General features: G+C 43.1%; 1 protein-coding gene across 4 annotated transcripts in view; it reads left to right on the top strand.

Annotated features, from left to right (window-relative positions):
• Positions 1–23,854, top strand: part of LOC101998191 (neurotrimin) — a 980,868-nt gene that overhangs the window by 949,801 nt on the left and 7,213 nt on the right. For 2 of the 4 annotated variants that reach the window (XM_026779078.1, XM_013346274.2), the window contains exons 5-8: positions 10,629–10,763; positions 12,676–12,796; positions 15,965–16,116; positions 19,294–19,329. In XM_026779078.1, the coding sequence (XP_026634879.1) occupies positions 10,629–10,763; positions 12,676–12,796; positions 15,965–16,116; positions 19,294–19,329 (444 nt within the window). The remainder of the gene's footprint in view (positions 1–10,628; positions 10,764–12,675; positions 12,797–15,964; positions 16,117–19,293; positions 19,330–23,854) is intronic. The other 2 variants (XM_005346981.3, XM_026779079.1) reach the window with 1 other exon arrangement.

The following is a 23,854-nucleotide window of genomic DNA, read 5'->3' as shown; positions in this document are numbered from 1 at the left end:
CCTGTGGGTAAAGGGTGGAACGGCCTTTTAGTGAAAGCGCACACATGCGTGTGCAACTTAGTGTGTGTCTGTGCATTGACTTGCATGTGTCTGCATGTGCACACACACACACACACACACACACACACACACACACACACACACGGCTATTTCTTCAGGTTAAAGCTCCTGCTCCACAGACTGTCTTGATAGCTAAATCCCAGGTGCTCAGGAACAACCCCTCATGCTTCTCAGACTGCTGTGAGGGGTGGGCAGGAGACTGCTGCAAGGGGGCCTCTTGCTGAGCCTGCCCTCTTTTGCCCAGAAAGATTTCTCACCACAGGAAGAATATATACATTGTTCTGTTTTTATTCAGAATATGCCATTGAAAAATGTGAATTTTTTTCCTTTTGCTTTGGTTTTTTTTCTTTTTCTTGTATTTAAAAAAAAAAACTAAAAAACTATCTTTTTATTTTACATACCAATCCCAGTTCTCACTCCTTCCTCTCCTCCCATTCCTTCCACCCCCTCCCCCACTCCCTGCAGTCACATTCCCCATGGGAAACTTACTTAAACAGCTCACTTGAGCTAATGGGAGCTCACCAGCTCTGGCCGGACAGGAAAGGAAACAGCATAGGATCAAATTAGGCCCTCGAAATGTGGGTAACAATTGTGTGGCTGGGGCAGACTGAAGGGCTATTGGCAGTGGGACTAGGATTTATCCCTACTGCTTGTACTGACGTTTTGGAACCCATTCTCTTTGGAGGGATATCTTGCTCAACCCTAAGTAGGGAGGGCCTTGGTCCTTCCTCAAAGCGTTATGCCGGAAAGATCTTAACCCTTCAGGAGTCTCCGAAATAAGTGAAATGTCCTTAAATGAATCTGGGCAAGCAATTCTGAATCAGTTCGGGCCTTTCTCTTTATCCACACTGCACGGACTCCTGTCTCAAGGGAGTCAGAACGAAGCAGTGCAGCAAACACCCCGAGCCTGAGATGACATGGCGCTGTGGGCTTCTAAGTTTATCCCCCATCAATGTCTTTCAGATCAAATTGGCTGAGTTTTACAAATCAAAAGCTGATTTATTTATTTATATTTTATTTATTTTCTAGCAGCCATCAGCTGCACTCCTGCAAATACTCAGGTTCCAGACATCATGCTGAGAACTCGGAGCATCCAGCTGTGTGCTTTGATTTTGATAGCATCACCAGTAATAGATGGTCTACATGCAGAACTCAGCTGGCAGGTCCTTAAGCAAGGAACATAGGAAGGGCACCTAGCTAACAGCCAGCAAGCCTCAGAAGCCTCTCCTGCCCTGAAAACTGCCACCGCCGTCATTAGGGAATGTCCTGGCCTTTCCTAAAGAGCTCACAGAGACTGGCTCCAGAAAGGCATACAAAGGGCTTCTTGTCACAAATATTTTAGGTTGCAGCTTCTCTTTTATATAGAGACAATTTACTCTCAAAAATCCCCCAATCTGAACTACTAAAGGACTTCCTTTTCTCTTCTTTATACCTTAAAATATTACACGTCATATGTGCATATTCATAAATATTCAAATATACACATACGTCCACTTCCAAATACCAAATTAGTTTTAACATATGGAGGAACTATACTAGGTACGTTGCTGAGACATATTTGCATATATATGTTTACACATGAAATATATAGTTGGCATCACTTCACATTTTTATCAAATTTATATTGCTTTATGATGGAATCAGGTTAACAGATTAATTTTATGAGCATAGTTAGCATTTCTGTCGCGGGCAGGAGTTCTGTTGAACAATGGAACTGTTTGGGGAACATCATCCTTTGTGTAACCCACAAATAAATGAAGCTCCAACTCAGGTGAAGACCTCAGCCACAGTTAACATCTCTACATGCAACAGAAAGGGAATCTGCAAGAATGAGATGAGCTTCCCAGGAATAAAAAGTGTCCACGTTAGCTAGAAACCAGAGAGTGATACATCAGAATTGGCGTGAAGACATTGCCACATGTGCCCTCTGTGACATGACCTCCTAGCTTGCTGGTAACCAGTAGTAACCTGTTGAAGTAAGTGTCCTCATAAAGATGGAAGCCAGTCGTTTAGAACGGTTCAGCCCATGTCACTTCCTAAGGTTGGATAGCAAAAGTAATTTCCTCACCAAGTCTTTCCAAGCTTATTCCTCAGTTTGCAGCTGGATAAAAATCAGTTTGAAACCTTCCAGAACATTTTCTATGAAAGACAGCTTTTAAATTTGCCCACTCTTGCAGAGATCATCAGATTCTCTTTTGTGTCAGAACTCTGATCAAGATTGGGCAGAAAAGTGTGTGTGTGTGTGTGTGTGTGTGTGTGTGTGTGTGTGTGTGTGTGTGTGTGTAAATCTGTCTTTAATGTTTTACTCTTAGTTGTGAATTCAGAGACGTTTCTCAAGCCCTCAAGCAGGCTTCCTGGGATATAAAACTACATTTGATTTGTTTTTTAAGAAGAAGTGATCCTCAGAAATCGTATTCCTTGTAAATCAAATCCTATTTTAAGTGAAATGAGTAGAGACACTAATTAAAGGATCGATTATGAATCCTTTGTGGAGTTTATTACATTTCTACCAGCAGAGATGATATCTGACCTTCTTTCATTTCTTAGTTGAGATTTTCTTTTCTAAATTTTTTTATATTAAACATTGCCCCAACTTAGTTCATATCACTAAAACCAGTGGGTGTTCTGGTTCCCTTCCCTGGGGGGAGACTGTCTATAGTTATGTGCTCATTTCACACCCACAGTTATCCTGTAAGATGGTATGATCTTCCGGTCTTATGGAAGAGGGGTCCTGAAACACAAAGGAACTGTCATCCAGTACAGTAAGGGCTATAGGTTGCATCCAAACTCATGGCTGTTCACTTGCAGCTAGGAAGTGGTTGCTTATAATCTTAGCATCTCTTCAATCCTTTGGTTCTGGCCTCATCCAAGGCCCCCAGAAGATGTTCTGCAGCAAAGAACAGAGCGAATGGAGCTCCTGAGTTCACAGACTGGGCAGTAAAATTCTTATATCCTAAAATAATAGTAACCCTCTTACACATTTTATCAAGAATAAATTTGTTAGGAGGACAACTATAGTTATTGGGGGAGATGCAGCTGACTCTTTGCCTAACATTTTTATGTTATGTATATTATAAATCATTCATCATCAGTACTACATTGTGCAAACATGCTCAATGTGCATAATTTTAGCCTGACGCCACAATTTCAATGTGAATTATGTGTACAGCCAGTGTGACCTCCAATATTGTCCAGCTGAGCCTCAAAGGTCACAGACATGTCCCACTTCTATGTTCTACGTTGCAGTGAGTGGTGCCCTTGGATCCAGGACTACACTGGGTGCTCAGGCAGGCCCTGATCCTGGAGTCACAGTGGCACTATCTTCCTACTTATCTTTCATTTCTGGCTTTGATCCCTCTCTTCATTCCCACCTTAAAATGTTCCTTCTAGCTCTTTGCAGCTGGTACTCAGAACCTTGCCTCTACTGTGGTGTTTCCATGGACTTCCTCGTCCATTGCTGGAAAAGAGCATGGCTTTCTCCAGTCTAAACACCACTGTGCAGGCTCACTTACTATCATAAAGGAGTCAAGGTAGATGCCAGTTCACTTGATCTTAAGGCAGATGTGCTGAAGCCCAGTCTGATGCTGGAAGTATCAATAGTTAAAATGCTTCTCTAGTCCTCTCGTCCTTTGCTAGTACTGCTAAATTCTCTGTTGGCATTAAATTTTAAAAATAATTCCTACTAATTTCTGATGCTGGGATTCTGGGTTCTATATTTTTTCCAGTTTCTGTGGTCCATTGATTTGATCTCGGCTGCTATACATACCATAAAAATATTACGTGAAGAGACAGCTGTATCGCCTCTGATAGCTACAGCTGTCCTCCTGACAAATTTATTCTTGGGTATGATAAAAATTACAACATGGTCATTATTATTTTCAGTTAAAAGAGTTTTACTGCCTAATCTGTGAACTCGGGCATTTGGGTTTCTTTGTCTTTTGCCGCAGGCCTCTGAGCTCAGCATTGTGTCTAGGGAGAAGTTCGTGTGGGGCTTTGGGAGGGGAAGATCATGGATCCAGCTTGATTCAGCCTTCTTCAGTTTAATGCTTTGGGTGTCATGTTGCTTAATAAAGTAGATGTGCTCCTGAAAAGCTGGCTGTAAAACATTATCTGTGAGATAATTCATACCTACTCATTGGAGCTACAGTTTTAAATGAATCACACATACCTCTGAGGAAATAATTGGCTCCAAGACTAGATATAAATTATACTAAATGTTTCATAAACCTTCTAAAGTCACATATTTAAAGAAAATCTTGTCTTAAAACACTAATCGGAATTACAGTCTTTTTAAAGTCAGAAAATATAAATATCATATGAAAAATACTTGTCAGAAGTGACCGTGCCTTAGAGACAGAACCGAAGGGTGGTGAACCATGCGTCATCCTGGAATTGTTTTGATTGAATTCAACCCATTGAATCATTGGATCATTGACTGACTGTAAATATTTAACTCAATCAATCATTGTATGCATAAGTGCTTGACAGATTTCAAATCAAGTAAGTTAGTTTTCTCGACGCATTGAGAGCCAGAGGTAACCCTGACCTGGTCCCTATTATTTAAGAAGTTCAACTACACTGAAAAAACATAGGTCAGCATGTGCCCCACAGATGTTGGAAAACAGCATTAGAGCTACATGGTCAATGGCTGAACAAAATAATTTCCAGGTAAGACCACGAAAAGTCCTCCACTCAGGAGACTCAGGTTCCACACATATTGGTGAAGCCCACAAAGCTATACTTTCACCAGTCCCTCTAGAGAAGTCTCCTGCAGGATGTCTTTGTCTTTGCACAATAACTACGAGGCTATGAAACCACCAATGTTCCTTTAAGCCCTTTAGGGTCATTATTTTATTACTTCAAAGACTTTGAATTCTATTTGCCGTGGGGAAAGAAAACATTGAGAGGCATCAACAACAGAAAACAAAGGGCATAAGCTATTGTCCAGGGGACACTGTACAAGATAAAAAATTTAGGTCTAACGAACAATCATGCTACTACCTCACAGTTATGGACCACTTGATACATCAATCAAGGCCTTGGTTAGTTTAGACTTTCTTTACCAACTGCGGGAAGGGTCATCCTCTGATCGCCTTGCTTAAGGGTCTCTCGGTGATTCTTGACATGGCCTAGCTTAGGGAAACTTCATACCTGTTGCTGTACCATCTTCTCCCCATATACCTTAATTCTGCTACCATAACAATGCATTTCAACTTAAACACTTTCTAGATTCTTCAGGTCCAAGCAAGGTGTGGTGGCTCATGCTTGTGATCCCAGCACTAGAGGGATTAAGTTAGAAGGATTGCCACAGTTTGAGGGCAGTCTACAATACAAATTGAAAACCTCCCTGAAAACAAAAGGAAGGATGGAAAGTACGCAGAAAAAGAATGAGACTCTAAGTATAGTAAGAGCTGACTGATAATTAGGTCTTGAGGATACCGTTTTGGGCATGAAAGATAGTTCGTCTGAAATTACTTAATTTTTCATGGACAAATTAGAATTTGAAATAGAGGTGTGGTGTGATTACTTAGGTTGATGGGTGGTAAGAACAGTCTACGAAGGTGGGATCATTACGTGTGTCTAAGATGAAAAGCGGCAGAGCTTGATTACGAGTCATAGGAGGAGGGACTTACATGGCGGTTCAGTGGGTGACGCTCTTGTTACATGAACATGAGGAATGGAGTTTGGATCTTGAACACCCACATAAAATCTTGACAAGTGTGGTAGGCAGAGGAAATAGATCCCTGAAGCCAGATGGCAAGCTAGAGCAGCTGGGATCTGCAAACTCAGGTTTTATCCACAATACATAAGGGGGAGAGTGACTAAGGAGGATGTCTGCATCAACTTCTGACCGCAACACACACTTGTACACAACACACATGAATGCAATCTCCCACTCAGATCTCTCTCTCTCTCTCTCTCTCTCTCTCTCTCTCTCTCTCACGCACACACGCTCACACGCACGCACACATACATGCACACACACATCTTTAATAAAAGTGTTGTTTTGCTCTGGAGGTCTGGAGAGATGGCTTCAGCAGTTTAGAGCATGTGTTAATCTCACAAAGGACCAAATTACAGTTCCCAGCATATTTGTTGGTTCACCACTACCTGACCACCTGCAACCCCAGCTCCAGTGAATCTGTCACACTCTTGTGGACTCTGTGGGCACCAGCCATTGCATATGCACATACTCCCCGCTACAGACTATTAAAATAGATTAAAATAAAAGTTTAAGAGTCATGATAGCATTAGAGGATGGATGATAGTAATGATTAGAGTGACTGGTATCTATGAGCGCTTATCCCAGGCCTCCCACTGTCCCCATAGCAACTGCCTCTCGCAGCAGCACTGGAAGAGCATAGGATTATTCAGAATTGTTCAGAAGAAGAACCAGGAGTACAGAGAAGTTAGTGGACTCATCACATCATGAATCCAGATGGCAGAGAACTGGTTTTGTGTGAATCTAAACTTCTGCTTTTTACAAAAGTGGTCTGTTACCTTCTTCTCTGTCCCAATGCAAGGCAACCCCTGGTGTGTGATGGGCACCTTCGACGGAGGAGAAGCTTCTGTATTAAGGCTCAGGCGTTTGTGCGATGTGAAAGAAAACAGGGATCCACTTGTGGTGTCTGAAGAGTTGAGCCATGGAGAGGGAAATATTTTAGGATGATGAATGTCATTTTCAACCAAAGATGCATTTTCTCTAGAAGAGAAAGCCAACTTATAGATGAGTAGCTATTGATCATGAAGAGACTCTTTGCACTGGCTTTTATCAAGTGGTTTGCCACTTTCCGTCTTAAAAAGCCTGCAGCGATTTAGAAAGTGTGCTCAGTTAAATTGTTTCTGTTTTTCCCCCTCCTATATCCTTTCTATGTTCTTTATGCTCATGCTAGCGATAAATCACCAATCAGTTCACAGCCAGAGTGTAAACAGCTGTGATAAGAAACCTTGATTTAAAAAAAAAATGCTAAAACTTCATATTTTGGTTTAGTGTGCTCTGTTCATTTGTTTGTCGTAAGTGGCACCAATAGGGACATAGGTTCTGGTGCTAACGACCTTAGCTTACTGTGTGTGTGTGTGTGTGTGTTTTCATCCTTCTCCCCATTTTTTCCATTGAGACCCCTAGTAAAGAAATCTTCCTACTAAGAGAAAGGTGGAAACAGTGAACAGTAGCATTTATAAAGCTCCCCTACACCAGTGAGCTTTTCACTGGCCTTGTTTACCATCGTCAGAAAATATATATACCGGGAGGCAGCGAAAGTATGTGGGATCTCTATGGTTTCTCACTTTGTCTGAGGATGTATAGTGGTAAAATAAAGTCTCATCGGCTTTTGCATGACTTACATATACTAAATATTTGGATCAGTAAAAAGAATGTGCCTCCCCCAAATCCTAAACCATCTGCTTCCTTCCTTATACACCACCTGGCAAGAAGAGATGAATTTTCATGGTCATTCATACCCCCACGTTCTTGCAGAATACTTGATGAGTTTTTGATGTCAGTGCCCATTTACCAGCTTGCATTTCAGCATATGACTGTACTCCTCCCAAATGTTCTTCCTTTCGGACTTCTACAGAGTAAGTTAATCACAGTTCGACTTCTACAAATCTCAGTGTCATCACGACACGTTTATCTGGATCATAGATCCAGATCAAAAAACAAGGACTTAAATTAGAGAAAGCAAGTGCCCCCATAGAACTCACCATTTTCTTGTTCCTCTTTCTTGGTGGTATACTACCTGGCCCTAAAATCTCGAGGTCCCACCAATCATGGCAGTGACACTGGAGCTCAATCCAGGAACAGCTGTCCAAAGCTAATTTATTTCCTAATGCTGAGGCACTGTTAATTTATAAATTACACTGGTAATTCGAGCTATTATTAATTTCAGATGGTGTAGGGCAAGCCTAATTAAAATATGACACCAATTGCCACACATATGTACCAAGGACTACCATTTAAAATTAATGGGACTATTAAGTGTGACACTGGTCTCTGAGATGCTTTGCACGGTAATTATAGCATTCTAGCATGAAAAGATCTGACAGACGTTGGCCTGCCGTTGGTGGTAAATAAACAACAGCCGCATAAGAGGAATCACAATTTCTTCACTAGAATCCCTTCTCACTTCCTCTACCCTTCCTCAAACCAAGGTTCTCAAGAGTGAGTTAACCTAAAACAATAATACCGACACAGACGTTTCTTATTGAAACGGTGAGTCTTTAAGGGGTTCAGATTGATGGTCTTCTGTGCTGGGTTGTGAGCCCTGTTTCCTGCTTAATCTGCATACCCTTGCTTCTTCTTGTGAATTAAATGTTTTTCATTTTTTTTTAAAAGAGATGTTAGCACTTCTTTTCTCCTTCAAAAGGAATAGAAGGAAGAAAATGTTGGTACCCATGCAGTACAGATTTCATAAGCCTAAATATGTGTACATGAGTGTTCTGGGTCAGTAGGGTGTTGCTGGATGGTTGAACAAACATGGTCTCTTAGGGTTTTATTGTCATGAATAAGCAGCATGGTCATGGCAATTCTCATAAAGAAAACATTTAACTAGGGTAGCTTGCTAACAGCTTCAGAGGTTCAGTCCATTATCATCATAGTGGTGAGCATGGTGGCATTCAGGCAGACATGGATTGGAGCTGAGTCCTACAGATTGCAGGATCCTATGTCAACAGGAAGTTGACTGGCAGTCACACAGAGGGAAGCTTGAGCAAAAGGGATCTCAAAGCCTGCCCCCAGGCAAGGTTACAAATTGCAGTAGAGTAGACAGTAATGGCTTTTTTTTTTTTTTTGCAAGAAGATGGGGTGTGCTTATTTTTCTATTATTGTTGTTGCTATGGCTGTTGTTACCGTTGCCATGTCAAGAATGAAGACAGCACTGTCATGTACGGCTACAGTTTACAGGCCCTGCACATCCTTCTTTGTATTATGTTCACTTCTTAGCCCTTGGTTTCACATTCTGGGTTAGCAGAAACATGCGACATTATGGAGGGATTTTAGGACCTGCATTCAAAAGTTTCTGTTTTCAGGGGCTGTGCACATGAACGCAGCTTCATCCCACCTCCCTCTGTGCTTCCCTAAAGGTTTCAGGATTAACTACATTACCAAGTGAGCAGTACATGGGAGCTTCCAAGTGCCTTCCTATGTGCTGTGTTCTTTCTGTTGGTTGCTCTCAGTAACCATGAGCTATCAGGCCTGCTTTGTGAGTCACACCTGGAAAGGTGAGTCTCCATTTCTAGGGATAATCCCAATTCAGTTCCTTTTCCCAGAATTAACCACAATGTCCCCTGCTGTTCACTTTTTACATCATCTTACTTTAGGATATTACCATTTTCATTTTCCTCACTAAACAGTTAAGGAAGGATAATCCCAGAAGGTAAACAGCATCTTCCTTCTTTATGCAAAACTTTGTTTATATGAAACTAAGGCACAGAGCAGCTTTGAGACAAACTTGGAAACAGATTCCATAAGTGTCTCGGGTTTACCCAGGTGTGGCGGCACATGCTTGTCATCCTAGCATTGGGGAGGTGACAAGAAGATCGTGTGTGCAAGGTCTAGGCACCTTGAGCATAGGAAACCATGTCTGAAAGAGTAGGGCAGGGCGAGGCTTAGTCTTTGCATAACTGAATGCTCATGACTGTATATCATGTGTGGAATGTGGTATGAATATGGTCTCATTATTATTGACCATGTTTCACTGGGGATGTGAAATCAAATGTCTGAATGCTTAAGTTAGAGGGAAAGAGTTGTAGTCATGGATTCTCACTCCTCACTTTCTGCTCTTCTTGTGGTTTGACATCACATGCGTGGTCTCCATGTTGGTTTGTTGTTTGAGTTTTCTTCCTAAGAGTTCCAGGAGATCAGTGCCTGAACAACTGCTATCTGCTGTCTGCTTGTCTAATATAAAAACAAAGGTGTTTCATTTATGTGTTTCACTTCTGATGTGTCTCATGGAGTGTATGTGTGTGCACGCGCATGCGTGTGTGTGTGTGTATAACCATTATGCAGTATCCTCAAATGACTCATGCCCAGGATTGTATTACAAAGCTCAGCATCCAAGGCTCACTTTAAATGGTGCCTGGAGGTTAGAAAGAGTTAAGGTGCCTGCTCCAATCCCAGAGCTGAGCCACGTGGTAAGATCCCAGCAGTGTAAATGTCAAAATTATTAATCACTTATGGAAAACCAGTTAATTCTCTCCATACATGAGTTCAGTGGGAGCACAAACACTGCAGCTAGAACACTGGGGAGCCAAGGAAAAGAGGGTGTGAATGGGGGGGGGGCAGAAATAGGGAAAAAAGACTGTGGAGTTTCTAAGAATCTGTGCTGACAAAGGGACAGTTCTCCAGAAGTAACCAGTTCAAACTTTCTCCCCCACCCCCGCTCCCTCTCCATCCCTCCACCCTCACCCCTCACATTCACCCCAGAGCAGAGGACTGAGCCCAGACCCCTGGGCTTCCTAGGCAAGTGCTCTATCACTGAGCTAAATCCCCAACCCCTTTGCTTTGTCTTCTAATGAGTATCTTTGGTCTTCTGAACCCAGTTTACTCTCCCCCACTCTTTCTCCTGCAGCTGTGGGCTTCGTGAGTGAAGATGAGTACCTGGAAATTCAGGGCATCACGCGGGAGCAGTCGGGGGACTATGAGTGCAGCGCCTCCAACGACGTGGCTGCGCCCGTGGTACGGAGAGTGAAGGTCACCGTGAACTGTAAGTGGCCCTGCCAGCCCCCGCCCTATGAGTGCATGAGACTGGTCTCTTATCAAGCCTGCAGCGATAAGCCAGCCTTCAGAGTGGCAGAAAAGACCCAGCGTCACTCTCTGGCCTCTACTCTCAAAAACTAAGAGGCCAAAGTCATGTTTTCTTTTCTTTTTGTTCCACAGGCCCAGTGCCCCTTTCTTTTTGAAAGCAACTGACATCATACAGCATATAACATCAAAGTTTCATACATGACTAGCAAATCAATAAACGATATTGGATACCTGCTTCATATACATGTGTTTCAAAATCCAAACTTTTCCTGTAATTTATTCACGTGATGCAGCGAGAGACTTCCTAGTCAGAAACTTCCAGAGGGGCAGAGATGCCTGAGCTGGGACAAATACTACCCTTGCTTATCTTAATCTCTTGTGATCACAATGGTGATGGATATAGACCACTAATTACATACGTAGTTGAAACACCTGAAAAAATATAGGAGAACAAATATATCTCAAATTTTTATTTTTAACAAATAGGCACAAAATTCAAACCATTTGAAGGCCAGTGCTGTGAAAACTTCATTCTCCCTCTGCCAACCTTCTGAATTCTCCCCGACATCGATCCACATGAATTCGCTACCAATTCCTTCACTTTTCCCTCTGGACTCTGTATTATGTACATTGACTTGGCTCCCTATGACTTGCAGAAGGCTTTTGCTTGTCACAGAATGTAACCCAAGACCCAGACCAGCATTACAGAAGCTTCTCTCCTCCAACATGGGCAGCGTGGGGGAGGGCAGGGATGCTGTATGTAGATTAATACTCCATCTCTATTGCTTTGATGTGTGCTCTGGCTTGAACTTAGGTGGTATGAAATGTTTAAGGCGCAAAGGCAAAGCAGTCCTGCCATTTAGTTTAAATAATAGGAAAACTATTTTTCTTAAAACTACTTTTAAGGGAACTTAAGATTATTTACAATGGTTAACCATGAACCTAAAAAGTAAAACAAAAGTGGGGGCAAAGGGGCAAATGTATTGTGGAAATTAGTAAAAGGAGGAGTCAACCCACAAAATATGAACTAGAAAGTGTCATGCTGCTGCTGGGTTCTCATTCCGAATCTGCCTCGCAAAGGAAGCATCATCTACTCTAAGACACTCATCATCTGCAAGACAATAGTAAATAGTTTTCTTAGGAGAAACCTTTCTCTTCCTGGTACCATGACCCCAGAGGTAATCCTCTCCACTGTCTGGTACAGTCAACACATCATGTTCCGTGCCCTGACATCAAACAGAAAAGTAATTTTAGAGTTACTCTTGTATAATACCCATCAGTGCAGACTGTCGGGATGCCACAGGTGGCTGACTGAAGACTTCAAATGAATGCAGACCCAGCAAAGGAGATGTAGTTGAGCACGGGATCCATTTCAGAATGCCCACAGGAAGGACCGGTCTGCACATCCTTCAGGCGATTCTCCATGAATATTATTAGTCATCAGGGCGTCTTCGGTGGGAATTGAATAGCTGGAAGTCCTACACGTTAGTGAGACCTGGTGTGCGGAAATTCTATGAGGATGATTAAAGGTGCTGCCTGCCACCCCATGGAGGGGAAGGCTGATGGGTGGGTGTCAGCCTATGAATGCTAAAAGGCTTAAACAGGCACGGTGTCTCAGGAGCTCGCCGCTCCACCTCAGCACAGAGAAGAGAGGCAACACGTGCCAAAAGATGATGTCTTCCTTTAGAATGGCATCCAGCCCGTGTTCATTCTCTGGAGCAGTCCGTATAGCAGTTTGATGATGTAAATGAACAGAAATAGGGCAGGGAATAGGAAACAAAGTCCATGAATGAGGCAGTTTGTTGCTTTTGTTTGTTTGTTTTCATTTTTAAAAGTACTGTTAAATGACATGGACCGTCTTCTCTCTGCAGATCCGCCATACATATCAGAAGCCAAGGGCACAGGTGTCCCGGTGGGGCAGAAGGGGACTCTGCAGTGCGAAGCCTCGGCAGTCCCTTCAGCAGAATTCCAGTGGTTCAAGGATGACAAGAGGTACGGTGCTCGGTCCCCCTCTCCTCATCAGCATCCCTTCCCCGCTCCTGATTACAGATAGACACCATCTAATCTCGGGAAATCCTCTCCTGACACCGAATGGGAGTGTGGTGTGCTAGCACGCTTTTTCTAAATTAAGGAGAGTTCAGCTAGGCTTTCAATGTCGTCTCCAGTGTTATCACTTGCCAACCAGCGAGCCCAAAAGGTAATATAATTTAGCTAGGCAAAAATCAGAAAATAAAAGCCACCAACAACATTGTGAACCCTGTGATGGTTTTTTTTTATAGGCCATGAAAATAATATGTTCTGAAGAAAGCTATTTTTAACATTTTCTCAGACCATGAGAAATTCAACCTGCCTCTGGGAGGGTTCTCAAGTTGCCTACCTGTCTCTCAAGTCTCCACGTCCCTCCCTGAGGTTTCAGTGCCACTGTGTATGAGTCCCTGACCCTCTTGCACCCTCCCTTTGTGTGAAGGTTGTCCTTTCTCTGTAGGAGAAAAGAGTTAGGACTGGCCCCTTCCTTCCCATTGTCGCAGCCGTCACAGGGACATTTGTTGTGAGTCAGTGAGGATGATCATTTCGAGGAGTTATCAAATTGCATGTCAGCGCAGGGGTCAGCGGCTCAGTACAGCCAGACAATGTGACAATTACCACTATCACAGAGCGATTTGAGGGTGGATGAACAACAACTCAATGCCTAAACCCTGCCTGTGTTCAGAATATTTTCATAAAAGTAGAGGCGGCAGTGCCGGAGGTGGGACAAAGTCCCGCGAGATCTGGGGGTAGACGAGCAAGGAGAGGAAGAGGCTAAGTATGGAAAACCACAAGGAGAGTCTGAGAAGGGAAGTGGGGACATCCTAGCAGAGCTTTCTTTCTTCTTTCCTCATGCAGTCTCCAAGGCCTTAAGTGTCGTCTAGCACCTCTTCCAATAAACTAAATTGTATTGAAAACCCAGTCACTTCATCTTAAAATCCACATCCACTGAGGGACACTCTGGATTTCTAGGACACACACTGGCAGCCTTAGTAAGGTGTGATATAGGCAGTCACCATTTTATACATGGAAGACCTGAGACAGAAAGAGGTGAACAGACCCACTGACATAAGAAATGGAGTTGGCTGTTTTCCTTCATTTAAGAAACCAGAAATCGGCCGGGCGATGGTGGCGCACGCCTTTAATCCCAGCACTCGGGAGGCAGAGGCAGGCGGATCTCTGTGAGTTCGAGACCAGCCTGGTCTACAGAGCTAGTTCCAGGACAGGCTCCAAAGCCACAGAGAAACCCTGTCTCGAAAAACAAAAACAAAACAAAAAAAAAAAACAAACCCAGAAATCCTTCTTACCTGCCACCCTTCTTAGTGTAATAAATAGAAACAGAGGCTTAGAGTTCCAAGATCTAAAGACACACACACACACACACACACACACACACACACACATTTGCCTCTGATTCTGAAATCTAAGTCTTAGTGAAAATTTATCCACTGTACTCTATTATTTAAATTCTTGATAGGAAAAAGATAGAAACAAAATATAACAGAAAAATGAGCTCCCAAAATGTGTGAAGAAACCACAACAAAAATGTGTGTTGAGGCAAAGAACAGGAAAGCTGTCATTTGGGGCAGCACCAGTCCCAGCAGGGGCCACCTTCTATGTCATCATTTACTCTGAAGAGAAGGGGAGACGATGCCCCAGTGCTGACTCAGAAGCCTGGTTCAGGCAGCTTTGTGGCTTCCTCGAGCTCCTTTCATAGCGTCCCCTTTGCTCCTTCCCATTGATTTTTCTGTCATTTTCTCACTTGCTCATGTATGCATTCCCAGTGTTCTCCCATTGAGCAGGTTTCCCTGTGCTCCTAACAATCAGCATGCCAAGAACGTGTCTATCCCGTGGTTCTGGCCACAGCTTTTCTTCTTTGTGCCACAGAGTCAGTGGTGGCCTCAGGTCTCAGAGGGAACATGACATTTGTCCCCAGGAAATGACAACTGAAGCCCATTTCACTGACATAAACAGAATTCAGCAACAAATAGAAGAGGCTTAGGTGGGGACAGGCAATCTTTTTAGATGTCTTTGGGGACTTCACTCTACTGCTACTTTCTCCTCCTTGTCCTGGGTCTGCTTCAGTCAAAGGGAGAGAAGATGGAACTCTCCACTTAAAAAACCCTGGCCAGCTAACAGGGGCAGTAACCATTGGAAGGTCTCCAGCTTCCTTAAGGAACCTAGGGCCAGACTGGAGAAATGACTCAGAGGTTGAGAACCTAGCTGCTCTTCCATAGATCCTGAGTTCAGTTCCCAGCAACTACATATCTTAAACCATCTCATAATGAGATCTAGTGCCCTCTTCTGGTCTGCAGGCAAAACACTGTATACATACTAAATAAATCTTAACAAAAAAAAAAAAAAGAAAAGAAAAGAAAAAAAAGAAAGAAAGAAAAAGAAAAAAAATAAATTTAAGGCCTGTAGCAGTAGAGGGTGGTGGTTCTCTGAATGCCCAAGAAGGGGAATGTGTGTCATCCCAGGAGTGTAAAATGCTTCTAAGCTCTGCTGGTCACCCTGTACTGTGTTTAGCTAAAGACATTTCTGAGCCGTCAAAGCACAAACCGGCTTTGAGCAAGTCTCTTCCCACTATGGAACCCGAATCCTATTCACAGCTTGGTTCTGATGTAAGGATTTCTCCTCTTATGGAGAATACTGCCAAACTAGGAAATGGGATCCACGCCCATACCAGCTTCCAGAAGCATCCTCACGGTGGCTTGCAGAGCCTTGGGCAGCACCCCTTACAAGGTTCACTTCTATATGACAAGTTGGAGAAGGAACAGTGACAACTGTCCCCAGTGAAGGGTGCTCTGTGTCATCCCTCAGAGACAAAGAGCATTTCAGTGAGGACGAGTGAGTCCCGCCAGCATATCAGCTGCCTTCTCCAGAAGTTCACATGTCCCGGGAAGATTGTTCTAGACTGACCCCTAGAGATACTCTGGGCAGCTTGTTCTTCCCAAGTCCTGTGACAACATAGAGCTCCATTAAGTAGAATGAATCATTATCATGATGCTGTCATCGTGGGGAGATGAAGATATCATTAATTCTAGACTCTAAGTTCATCCTATGAGAGAAATTGACCATGTTTTTTTTTCCCCTTTTACCCCCTCTTCTTTTTTCTGTTGCTTGTTTGCCTAGGCTGGTTGAAGGAAAGAAGGGAGTCAAAGTGGAAAACAGACCTTTCCTCTCAAAGCTTATCTTTTTCAACGTCTCCGAACACGACTACGGGAACTATACGTGTGTGGCCTCCAACAAGTTGGGCCATACCAATGCCAGCATCATGCTATTTGGTGAGACTCTGCCCTGAGATGGGTAACAAGGCATTGTGACGTGGGGAAGGGTTGATGGATGGAGGGAAAGAGAGATGGGGGAAAAGAAAAGGATTAGAAGTGAGCCAAGTAGAACAAATGAAAGAATAAGAAAGGAGAGAGGGAAAAAAAATAACAACTCAAGCATGTAAGAATGTCCGCATCAGAAGTCGGAAAGAAAAATGGAATGTACATTTATCTAAAATGACCGAAGTCCTGAAGCAGGAGACAAAGGTAGCTTTAAGATGCCAAAAATGACTTTTTCCCCTTCAGTGATGTCTCCAAAGCTGACTCAGATTATAATTGGACAAAATAGTTAAGATCTCAGAGAGGAGCTTTTATAGCTTCAGTCTTTTGCTCGCTGGGCTAAATAACGTGCTCCCTTTTCTGAAACTTTCCCAGCCATTGGCACATAAGAAAATCTGAATGACATTCATAAGAGCCGAATCGCAGCCCTTGGAATTCTTAATAATATTCATTTCAGAGATGGGCAGATAAAGAAGACAGAAAATGGGATTTTCCAAGTTCTCTATTTGTGTCAATGACTGGTAAAGACATTTGCCCATCCTCCCCATCATCTTGAATGATCTCATATCATTGTTCATGCACCGGTTTCTTAAATCTTTATTGAGGGACTAAGTTTATAAAGCATTTTTTTTCTACCCTCATTTTCATACCTAGTCCTTGTATTTGTGGCAGAAGCAGTAAGCAAGCTTCATGGAAATCACTGTATGTCTAAATCCTGTGAGCAATGTCTACACAGGAGTGAGCACACATGCCCATTGACCATCAGGAAGGACTTTAGTCTCCCAATGGCTTTAACTCCTTCATGGGTTCAGATACTTCCTATGGGTCATGTGATCAATTTCTTGTTGGCTTTTGAGCACATTTATCCATACCCTACCAAGGTAAATGACTGTCAAATTTCCCAGTTTCTCCCATTCCCTATGTTCAAGATACAGGAATGTGATAGGAAGGGAAAAAGAAAGATGTGACCTGGCACTATGGTTTGTGAACTTCCAGGTAATCTCACAACCTCAGGGGCTCTGCTCTTCATTCTGCCCCTGCCACATACCCTTGGTGCTAATAGCATGAATTCTGTGGTACCATTTCTGCTTCCCAAGTCCACCTTCCCAGCCTCCTACTCAGTATAGGAAATGCAGCCCAGCCTTAGCTGAGGGGGTTGGAAAAGGAAAGCCATGTTTGATCCCAGAACACACAGCTGAGAAGGGGCTCACTGACTGGAATGAGTGTGATGCTTAGGACCTCAACAGCAATAAGATTCTTCCATGTCCAGCAATATCCATGTGCCTACCCTATGCGTGGGCAGCATCAGGACCACAATCCCCTCCCAACTTTGTGCATGGGAAAAGTCATAAGAATTTTCTCATGTACAGGGACAGTCATAAGTGCTCCTCTTTTTTCTTTTTTGTTTTTGTTTTTGTTTTTTCGAGACAGGGTTTCTCTGTAGCTTTGGTGCCTGTCCCGGAACTAGCTCTTGTAGACCAGGCTGGCCTCGAACTCCAAGACATCCGCCTGCCTCTGCCTCCCAAGTGCTGGGATTAAAGGCATGCGCCACCACCGCCCTATAAGTGCTCCTCTTATCTGTCAGGCCTTTGGGGGTTTATGTAAAGTACCTGTCTGTAGGCACAAAGGGTAGGATTGAAAAGAAGCAGGCCTATTTCCTTTGTCTTAAAAACGAAGGTTTATCTACAGTGTTTTCCTCGGAGCCTTCCCACACCCTGTCCTATGGCCACAGTCATGGCCATTCCTTCCAATGGTCTTCCTCCTCCTTGAAACTCCTTAGAAACTCCATTCTAAGACGAGAGAGAAATGGTTTTGCCGTCAGTTTCTCCAGCAGACACACACATGGCAATTACAGCTTTGTTTTCCCTCCCTTGCCACCACTGATAGGAGAGCATTCACCCTCTGCCTCCTTTGTGATATTTTTGTCATTGTCAGCTTCCTAGATTCTAGGGTTTGCTACGTGTCCATTATGAACTAATAGTACCTTTGCAAATAAACGGAGGAGGCCTGGGTTAACCACAGATGAATGGAGAAAGGTGGAGATGCTCTTTAATGCAAGAGGTCTCAGAGCTGTGAGATACAAAATCTCTAGGAGAGAGAGGCAAACTTGCAACTGCCTTCAAATTTTGTGAATTAGAAATCAATTTCATTTGTTAGTTTCATTTGTGAGACTATTCCTGAGGAACCTATCACTGAAGAACCACATGGGCACCATACTTCCATAGAGCTGGTGAAATCCCAATCACATTTAAGATGAGTGTTTTCCACCCCTCATCCCCAACCAGGTCTAGCCCAGACACTACCGTGGTTCCCAAGTTCATAGCTGAAGGCCACTATTAGTGAGGTTCCTTGACAAATACAAATTGATCAGGGAATGTCCTGTGTCATGTTCACTAGAAGTCACCAAGCAGATGAGGGCAGATTGGACAGTAGCACTGACTTTTTTGAATATCGAGCATCCATGATTATTAAATTTTTCTCCAGTGCCATTGCAGAAAGCAAGCTAAATAATTGTCATTTTGTCATTGACTTGCACATAATTCATAAAAGGGTATCCTTTCCATGTCGCCCTGAAAAGTGAGGGATCTGGCGTAAGGCACTCCTAATAAGATTATATCTTGGGAGATTTAAGTCCTATAGGAGAAGCCATTAACAACCAATAAGGCTTCCTGAATCACAGTGGTTCCAGGGAGCCCTAATTGAATTCAGATCATGGTACCATGAGACCAGAAACTGCTGGATTTTGTCTTTAACTGTAAAACAATGGGATGAAGATGTGGTAGGAAAAATTTTACCTGGCAAAGAACTTTGGTCCTTTGTCTGCAGTTTGCTTGTTCCCAAGCTCAGCAGACACAAAGACTAAATCCATCTGCACTGAAAGGTACATAGGGCGGTCCTCTGCCTTGCTTCCCACCATCCCATCCCTGTTAAGGCACAGAAAGCATTTCAGTGTTTGTCTTGCTGCACCTTGTCCTATGACCTTTGGTTTGTGTCTTCCTTTATTTATCCTTTCCTTTAGAAATGCTTGTGAAAGGCGGTATACAAACTATATATGAAAAATATATAGCGACTGTATATAATTTATGTGTCTGTTTTCATTTTTCTCTCCTGTATGTCCCCCACCCGATTTAGAACTAAATGAGCCTACAAGCTCAACTTTATTGCAAGGTCAGTATCCCCCTTGCCTTCTGTTTTCCTTCCCTTCTGCTCAATCCTAAAGTCCTCACCCTCTCCCTTGCCCTCACCCTTGCTCTATTCCTGATGTTCATTTCCTGATATTCATAGCAGTAACGTTGCTTAGAATGTGGCAGTCGATGGTTATTAAAGGAGACTCCCTGGAGCTGGCAAAATGTCACGGGAGCCTTTTCTTCTGCTCGTCCCTTGCACACACCATCTTGGAGAGCTGAGATTAGTAAGGCAAATAAAGCATCATTAAAATGCCAAACCTAGAGACCAGCATGAAGACAAAGGTTGAAGCAACTGAATTTGAACCAATGAGAAGACAATACACCTGCTGACCACAGTGGTAGCACGGTACAAAGGTATCTGAGTTTGCCCATGCAGAGTTTTGTTGATGTTGCTCGGCAACAAGCTCAGACAATACTTATGTCACCATCACCTGGTCCACAGGTTTTCCAAGGATTCAGGATGAGGCACAAAAAAACTGTAGGCCACAGCTGACTTTTAGGAGGCCTCAGTTCTTAGACGAGTCATGTAACCTCATTTGGACTTCTCTCCATCTTCTCTGGAGTAATCTGCCCTTTGGAGTTTGTTCCAGTGTTCCATTTAAAAGGCTCCAAAGCACAGCATCACAGTTTGAGTCTCGAGATACAGGCTAAAAGACAGGGACTTCCTCCATACAGGGCACACTCCGTATTTCTTTTCTTTTTCGTTTCTTCTCATCAGGCAATGATCTCCCCTTCTACTCTCACCTCTTGCCTATTTATGATTTGTTTATCTCTTGCCATCTATGGATACTTGGTGTCTCTTCCCATTTCCTCCAGATCCACTCACCTAGAGGGAGTGATATATGGCAAAGTTGTCACCACATGTCACTGTCCTCCTCAGAGGACAGTAGTTGTTTTGTTTGTCTGGATAGTAAGCTAGATATTTAAGTTCATGGCCTTTCACAGACTAGGCAATGCTTTACCACTGAGCAATAGTTCTAGCCTTTCATGACTATTTTGGCCCCTTAGTTAGCTCAATATGAACGCCTTACTCCCAACTCCCAACACAGTCTTCTAACCTCCCTCATCCCACCCCTCCCCTGCACCCATTCTGTTCATCCATTTACATTCTAACTGTGTGAACACTCATCAAAGACAGCATTAGATCTGGGAGGCAGAGGGAAAGAAAGAAACAAATTGCGGGAGAGCTATGTGACAAGTGAAGGAAAATGCTTTTATCCTAAAAAAGAGTTGGGGCTACATCATCCACTCTTGCTGATGAGTCAGAACAGGAAAGCAAAACAAAGATCAGGGGGGAAAAAAAGAGGGAGTTCATGGATGGATTCAGACTAAGCTTGTGACGCCACTCCTGCCTTTGAACTCCCAAATGAGGCACCATTCAGATAGAAAATAAAAAGCACTAGAGAAATACTAACGTCAGCAGTAGATAGGACAGATGCCCCTATGATGCTTTCAGGAGTTATTAAGGTAATTCTGTCCACTAGAACTACATTGTCAGAGAAAATTGAAGCATTTCACATTCAGGGAGTGTTCTCTAACAAGCAAGTCTTAATTGAATTTGTATTTAATTTTTGGAGAAGCATCTCCCCAAAGGAAAGTCACGTGCAATGAAACCTGGAAGAAAATTCCCTCCCATTAAGAATTTTTCTCACCCCATCATCTCAGAAGTCCCCTTGTTGGATATAAGTTAGGGCAGAAAGTTTAGACTATAGAAGCCTGGAATGTTCTGAGAGATTCGTGTGTCATTTTAGCATAACCGCTGGACTAGACTGTGAAACTCGTCATATTTTAGAAGAAGCAGACCGTGCACTTACTTAAACGCTTTCTGTCACTTATCTGCATTCATTTTCCTCTTACCATGACTAATCTCCAATAGAACGGACAAGAGAGCTGTTTCCTCCAGGAACACCTCCAAGGGATGCTCTTCTTACATACAGAAAGACTTAGAGGAATGTATGAGTTTCTACAACAGAAAACCCTTGGCCTTTATAGAAACTTGAGGCTGCTTTGCTGCCTAATATCTAAATGGACGAGAAGTGATAAGAGAATTTTGTTCCTCCTCAGCATTTTTGCCACCCTTGAGATATTTCTCTGCCTCCCTTTTGCAAACACAACAGATTGCATGTCACCTTCCAGTATTAATATTTGGTGGTGCAGGACTCTCAAAGTGATAAATAAGAACTTTGGACTGGGCCATCATCCCTCACCGAGCTTCTGCACGGGTAAGAACACGGGCCCACGCTGCAAGCTCAGCGGCCCCGCAGCTGCTCTCCTCTCATCTGGTGGCCCTCTGTCTTCAATCTGCTCAGATCTGATGGGATCGCTGGGCTCAGAGATGCTGGCTTATTAATACGCTCGAGCCTCCCAGTATTAAAGTATGGACAACAAAAGCAGAGAGCTCCGCCTAGGTGTCAGAAGGAGATGATCAGGTCTTCCTGCAGAGAAGTCAACGTATTCAGCTAGGCCAATCTAGCCAAGCATCACGCAGTCAGCATTTCTTGGGCATGTATATGAAAAAAAAAAAAATCTGTTATCCTTTTTTTTTTTCTAAAGGAGTGGGTTGAATGACCACATTCACCCAGAAGCAAATTTTTTCCTGCGAGATTTAGAGGCTAGCCCTGAGCTTACCTGAGCACGTAGATTCAGCTATGAGTATCTGCTTTGCTGACATAATGATCATTTATGGAATGAAAAGACATATCAGTATTACCTGACCTAGGATATTCTTTATATATTTTTTCTTCATCCCTCTTTCTTTCCCTTCCTTCCTCCCTTCTGTTGTTCTTTCTTGCTTCCTCCCCTCCAGTTTTCCTTTTTCTTAATTTTTACCAGATTACTATGGTCCTGTCTGGCTTTATGTCAATATATCATTAGCAAAAGGATTTGCTAAATTTGAATCAAGATCCTATTGAAAACATTATTTGGATTGTCAAGATAAGCTTTCTTAGTTTTTATTTTATGTGTGTTGCCTGCTTGCGTGTCTATGTACCACATGCATGCCTTGTGATATAAGGTGTTCAATCACCCAGAACTAGAGATATAGATGGTTATGAATTGCCATGTAATACTGAGAAATGAATCTATGTCCTCTGCAAGAATAACCAGGACATTCAACCACTGAGCCATTTCTTCCTCTCCCATTTCTCCCTCTCCTTTTTTCTTTCTTTCTTTCTTCCTTTCTTTCTTTCTTTCTTTCTTTCTTTTTGGCTGGTTAACCTGGAACTCACTATATAGACCAGGCTGGCCTCAAATTCACAGAGATCTGCCTGCCTCTGCGTACCAAGTGCTGGACTCAAGTCATGCAATCATGACTGGCTTGTTTGTTTCTTTTCTTGATAGTTGAAATGTTACTCAAAGTCTACAGCTTAGGGCTACCACTGGCTTCAGAGATTCTCACAAAGTTCACACGATGACAGAAAGTCACCGTGACAGAGAGGATGGTGTCAAACCTCCAGTAGCTCTTCTTTATGCTAGAATAAAAGTGGACTATAGTTCACAGAAGGAACAGCAGGCCTGCATTTCCCCCTGCACGCTAAGCAAGTTGGCTGAAACACTGGGACCTAGAAAAGTTCCAAAAGAATGAGTTCTAGATAAGGTCAGAACAAGTGTCAAATTGCCCTTTACCCTGGGGATTCTAAAGAACTGGATTTTTTTCTCAAATGTTTGTACCAGGAATCCAGGTCTGGGGGAGCTGATTGGGAAAATATGTATAAGTAGTTTTTTGATTTTCTGTGTGGTTTCTAAATCAGGAATGTATGCCTTCCTTATAGTCTCAGATCTACATAGGAACTACTTATGTCCTCCTGTAGCCCTATTTGAGCAAGTAATCACAATACACTGTGAGTAACAACTTACAGGACACCTTGCGTTTTCACTGCTTGTGGTCCGGAGGCAAAGTCTGCACGGTTTTTTTTTTTAATCCCCCAACATCTCCCCAGGCTTTCTTTCCTTCCAATCCCTTCCTTCTTGACACAGAGACTCATAAAGCAGCCCCTCTTCAGCTTCTGGACCATTCCAAGAACCCATCAAGTACTCCAAAGGGCTATGCATCAGTCATATGGAGCTACCACATCTGATTTCCCTTTCCCATCTTAACTTTACCTAGGGCGTTTTTTCAAATACTAAACATTGGGTCATCTCTCACATTTTTATGTGTTTTGACGGGCTTCTTAAGGTTGGTAATAGACACTTAAATCAGGAGGTTTCCTAGGCCTGGAGCCATTAAAGAACAGCTCAAGAGCCTGCAGCACAATATGCATTCATCATACTACAAACACCGAGGTTTCGATTAGGATGCACTGTATTGAAGACTGTATCTTCTCTCTCCAAATGTGAGGGCCTCTGGACAAAGAACAGGCTCCCACAGTAACACTTCAGTGCCCAAGGCTTCGATGATTGTCCATCTGCTCCCTGGATCCAGATGAGCAACTGCACAGGCCCTTGACTAGAGAGGTACAGTACACAAACCAAGTCATCAAAGCTCTTGGCTGTCCACAGAAAAGCTG

The sequence above is a fragment of the Microtus ochrogaster genome, chromosome 5 (genome assembly GCF_000317375.1).
Source record: "Microtus ochrogaster isolate Prairie Vole_2 chromosome 5, MicOch1.0, whole genome shotgun sequence".
NCBI lineage: Eukaryota > Metazoa > Chordata > Mammalia > Rodentia > Cricetidae > Microtus > Microtus ochrogaster.
This window is presented reverse-complemented; position numbering and strand designations above follow the sequence as displayed.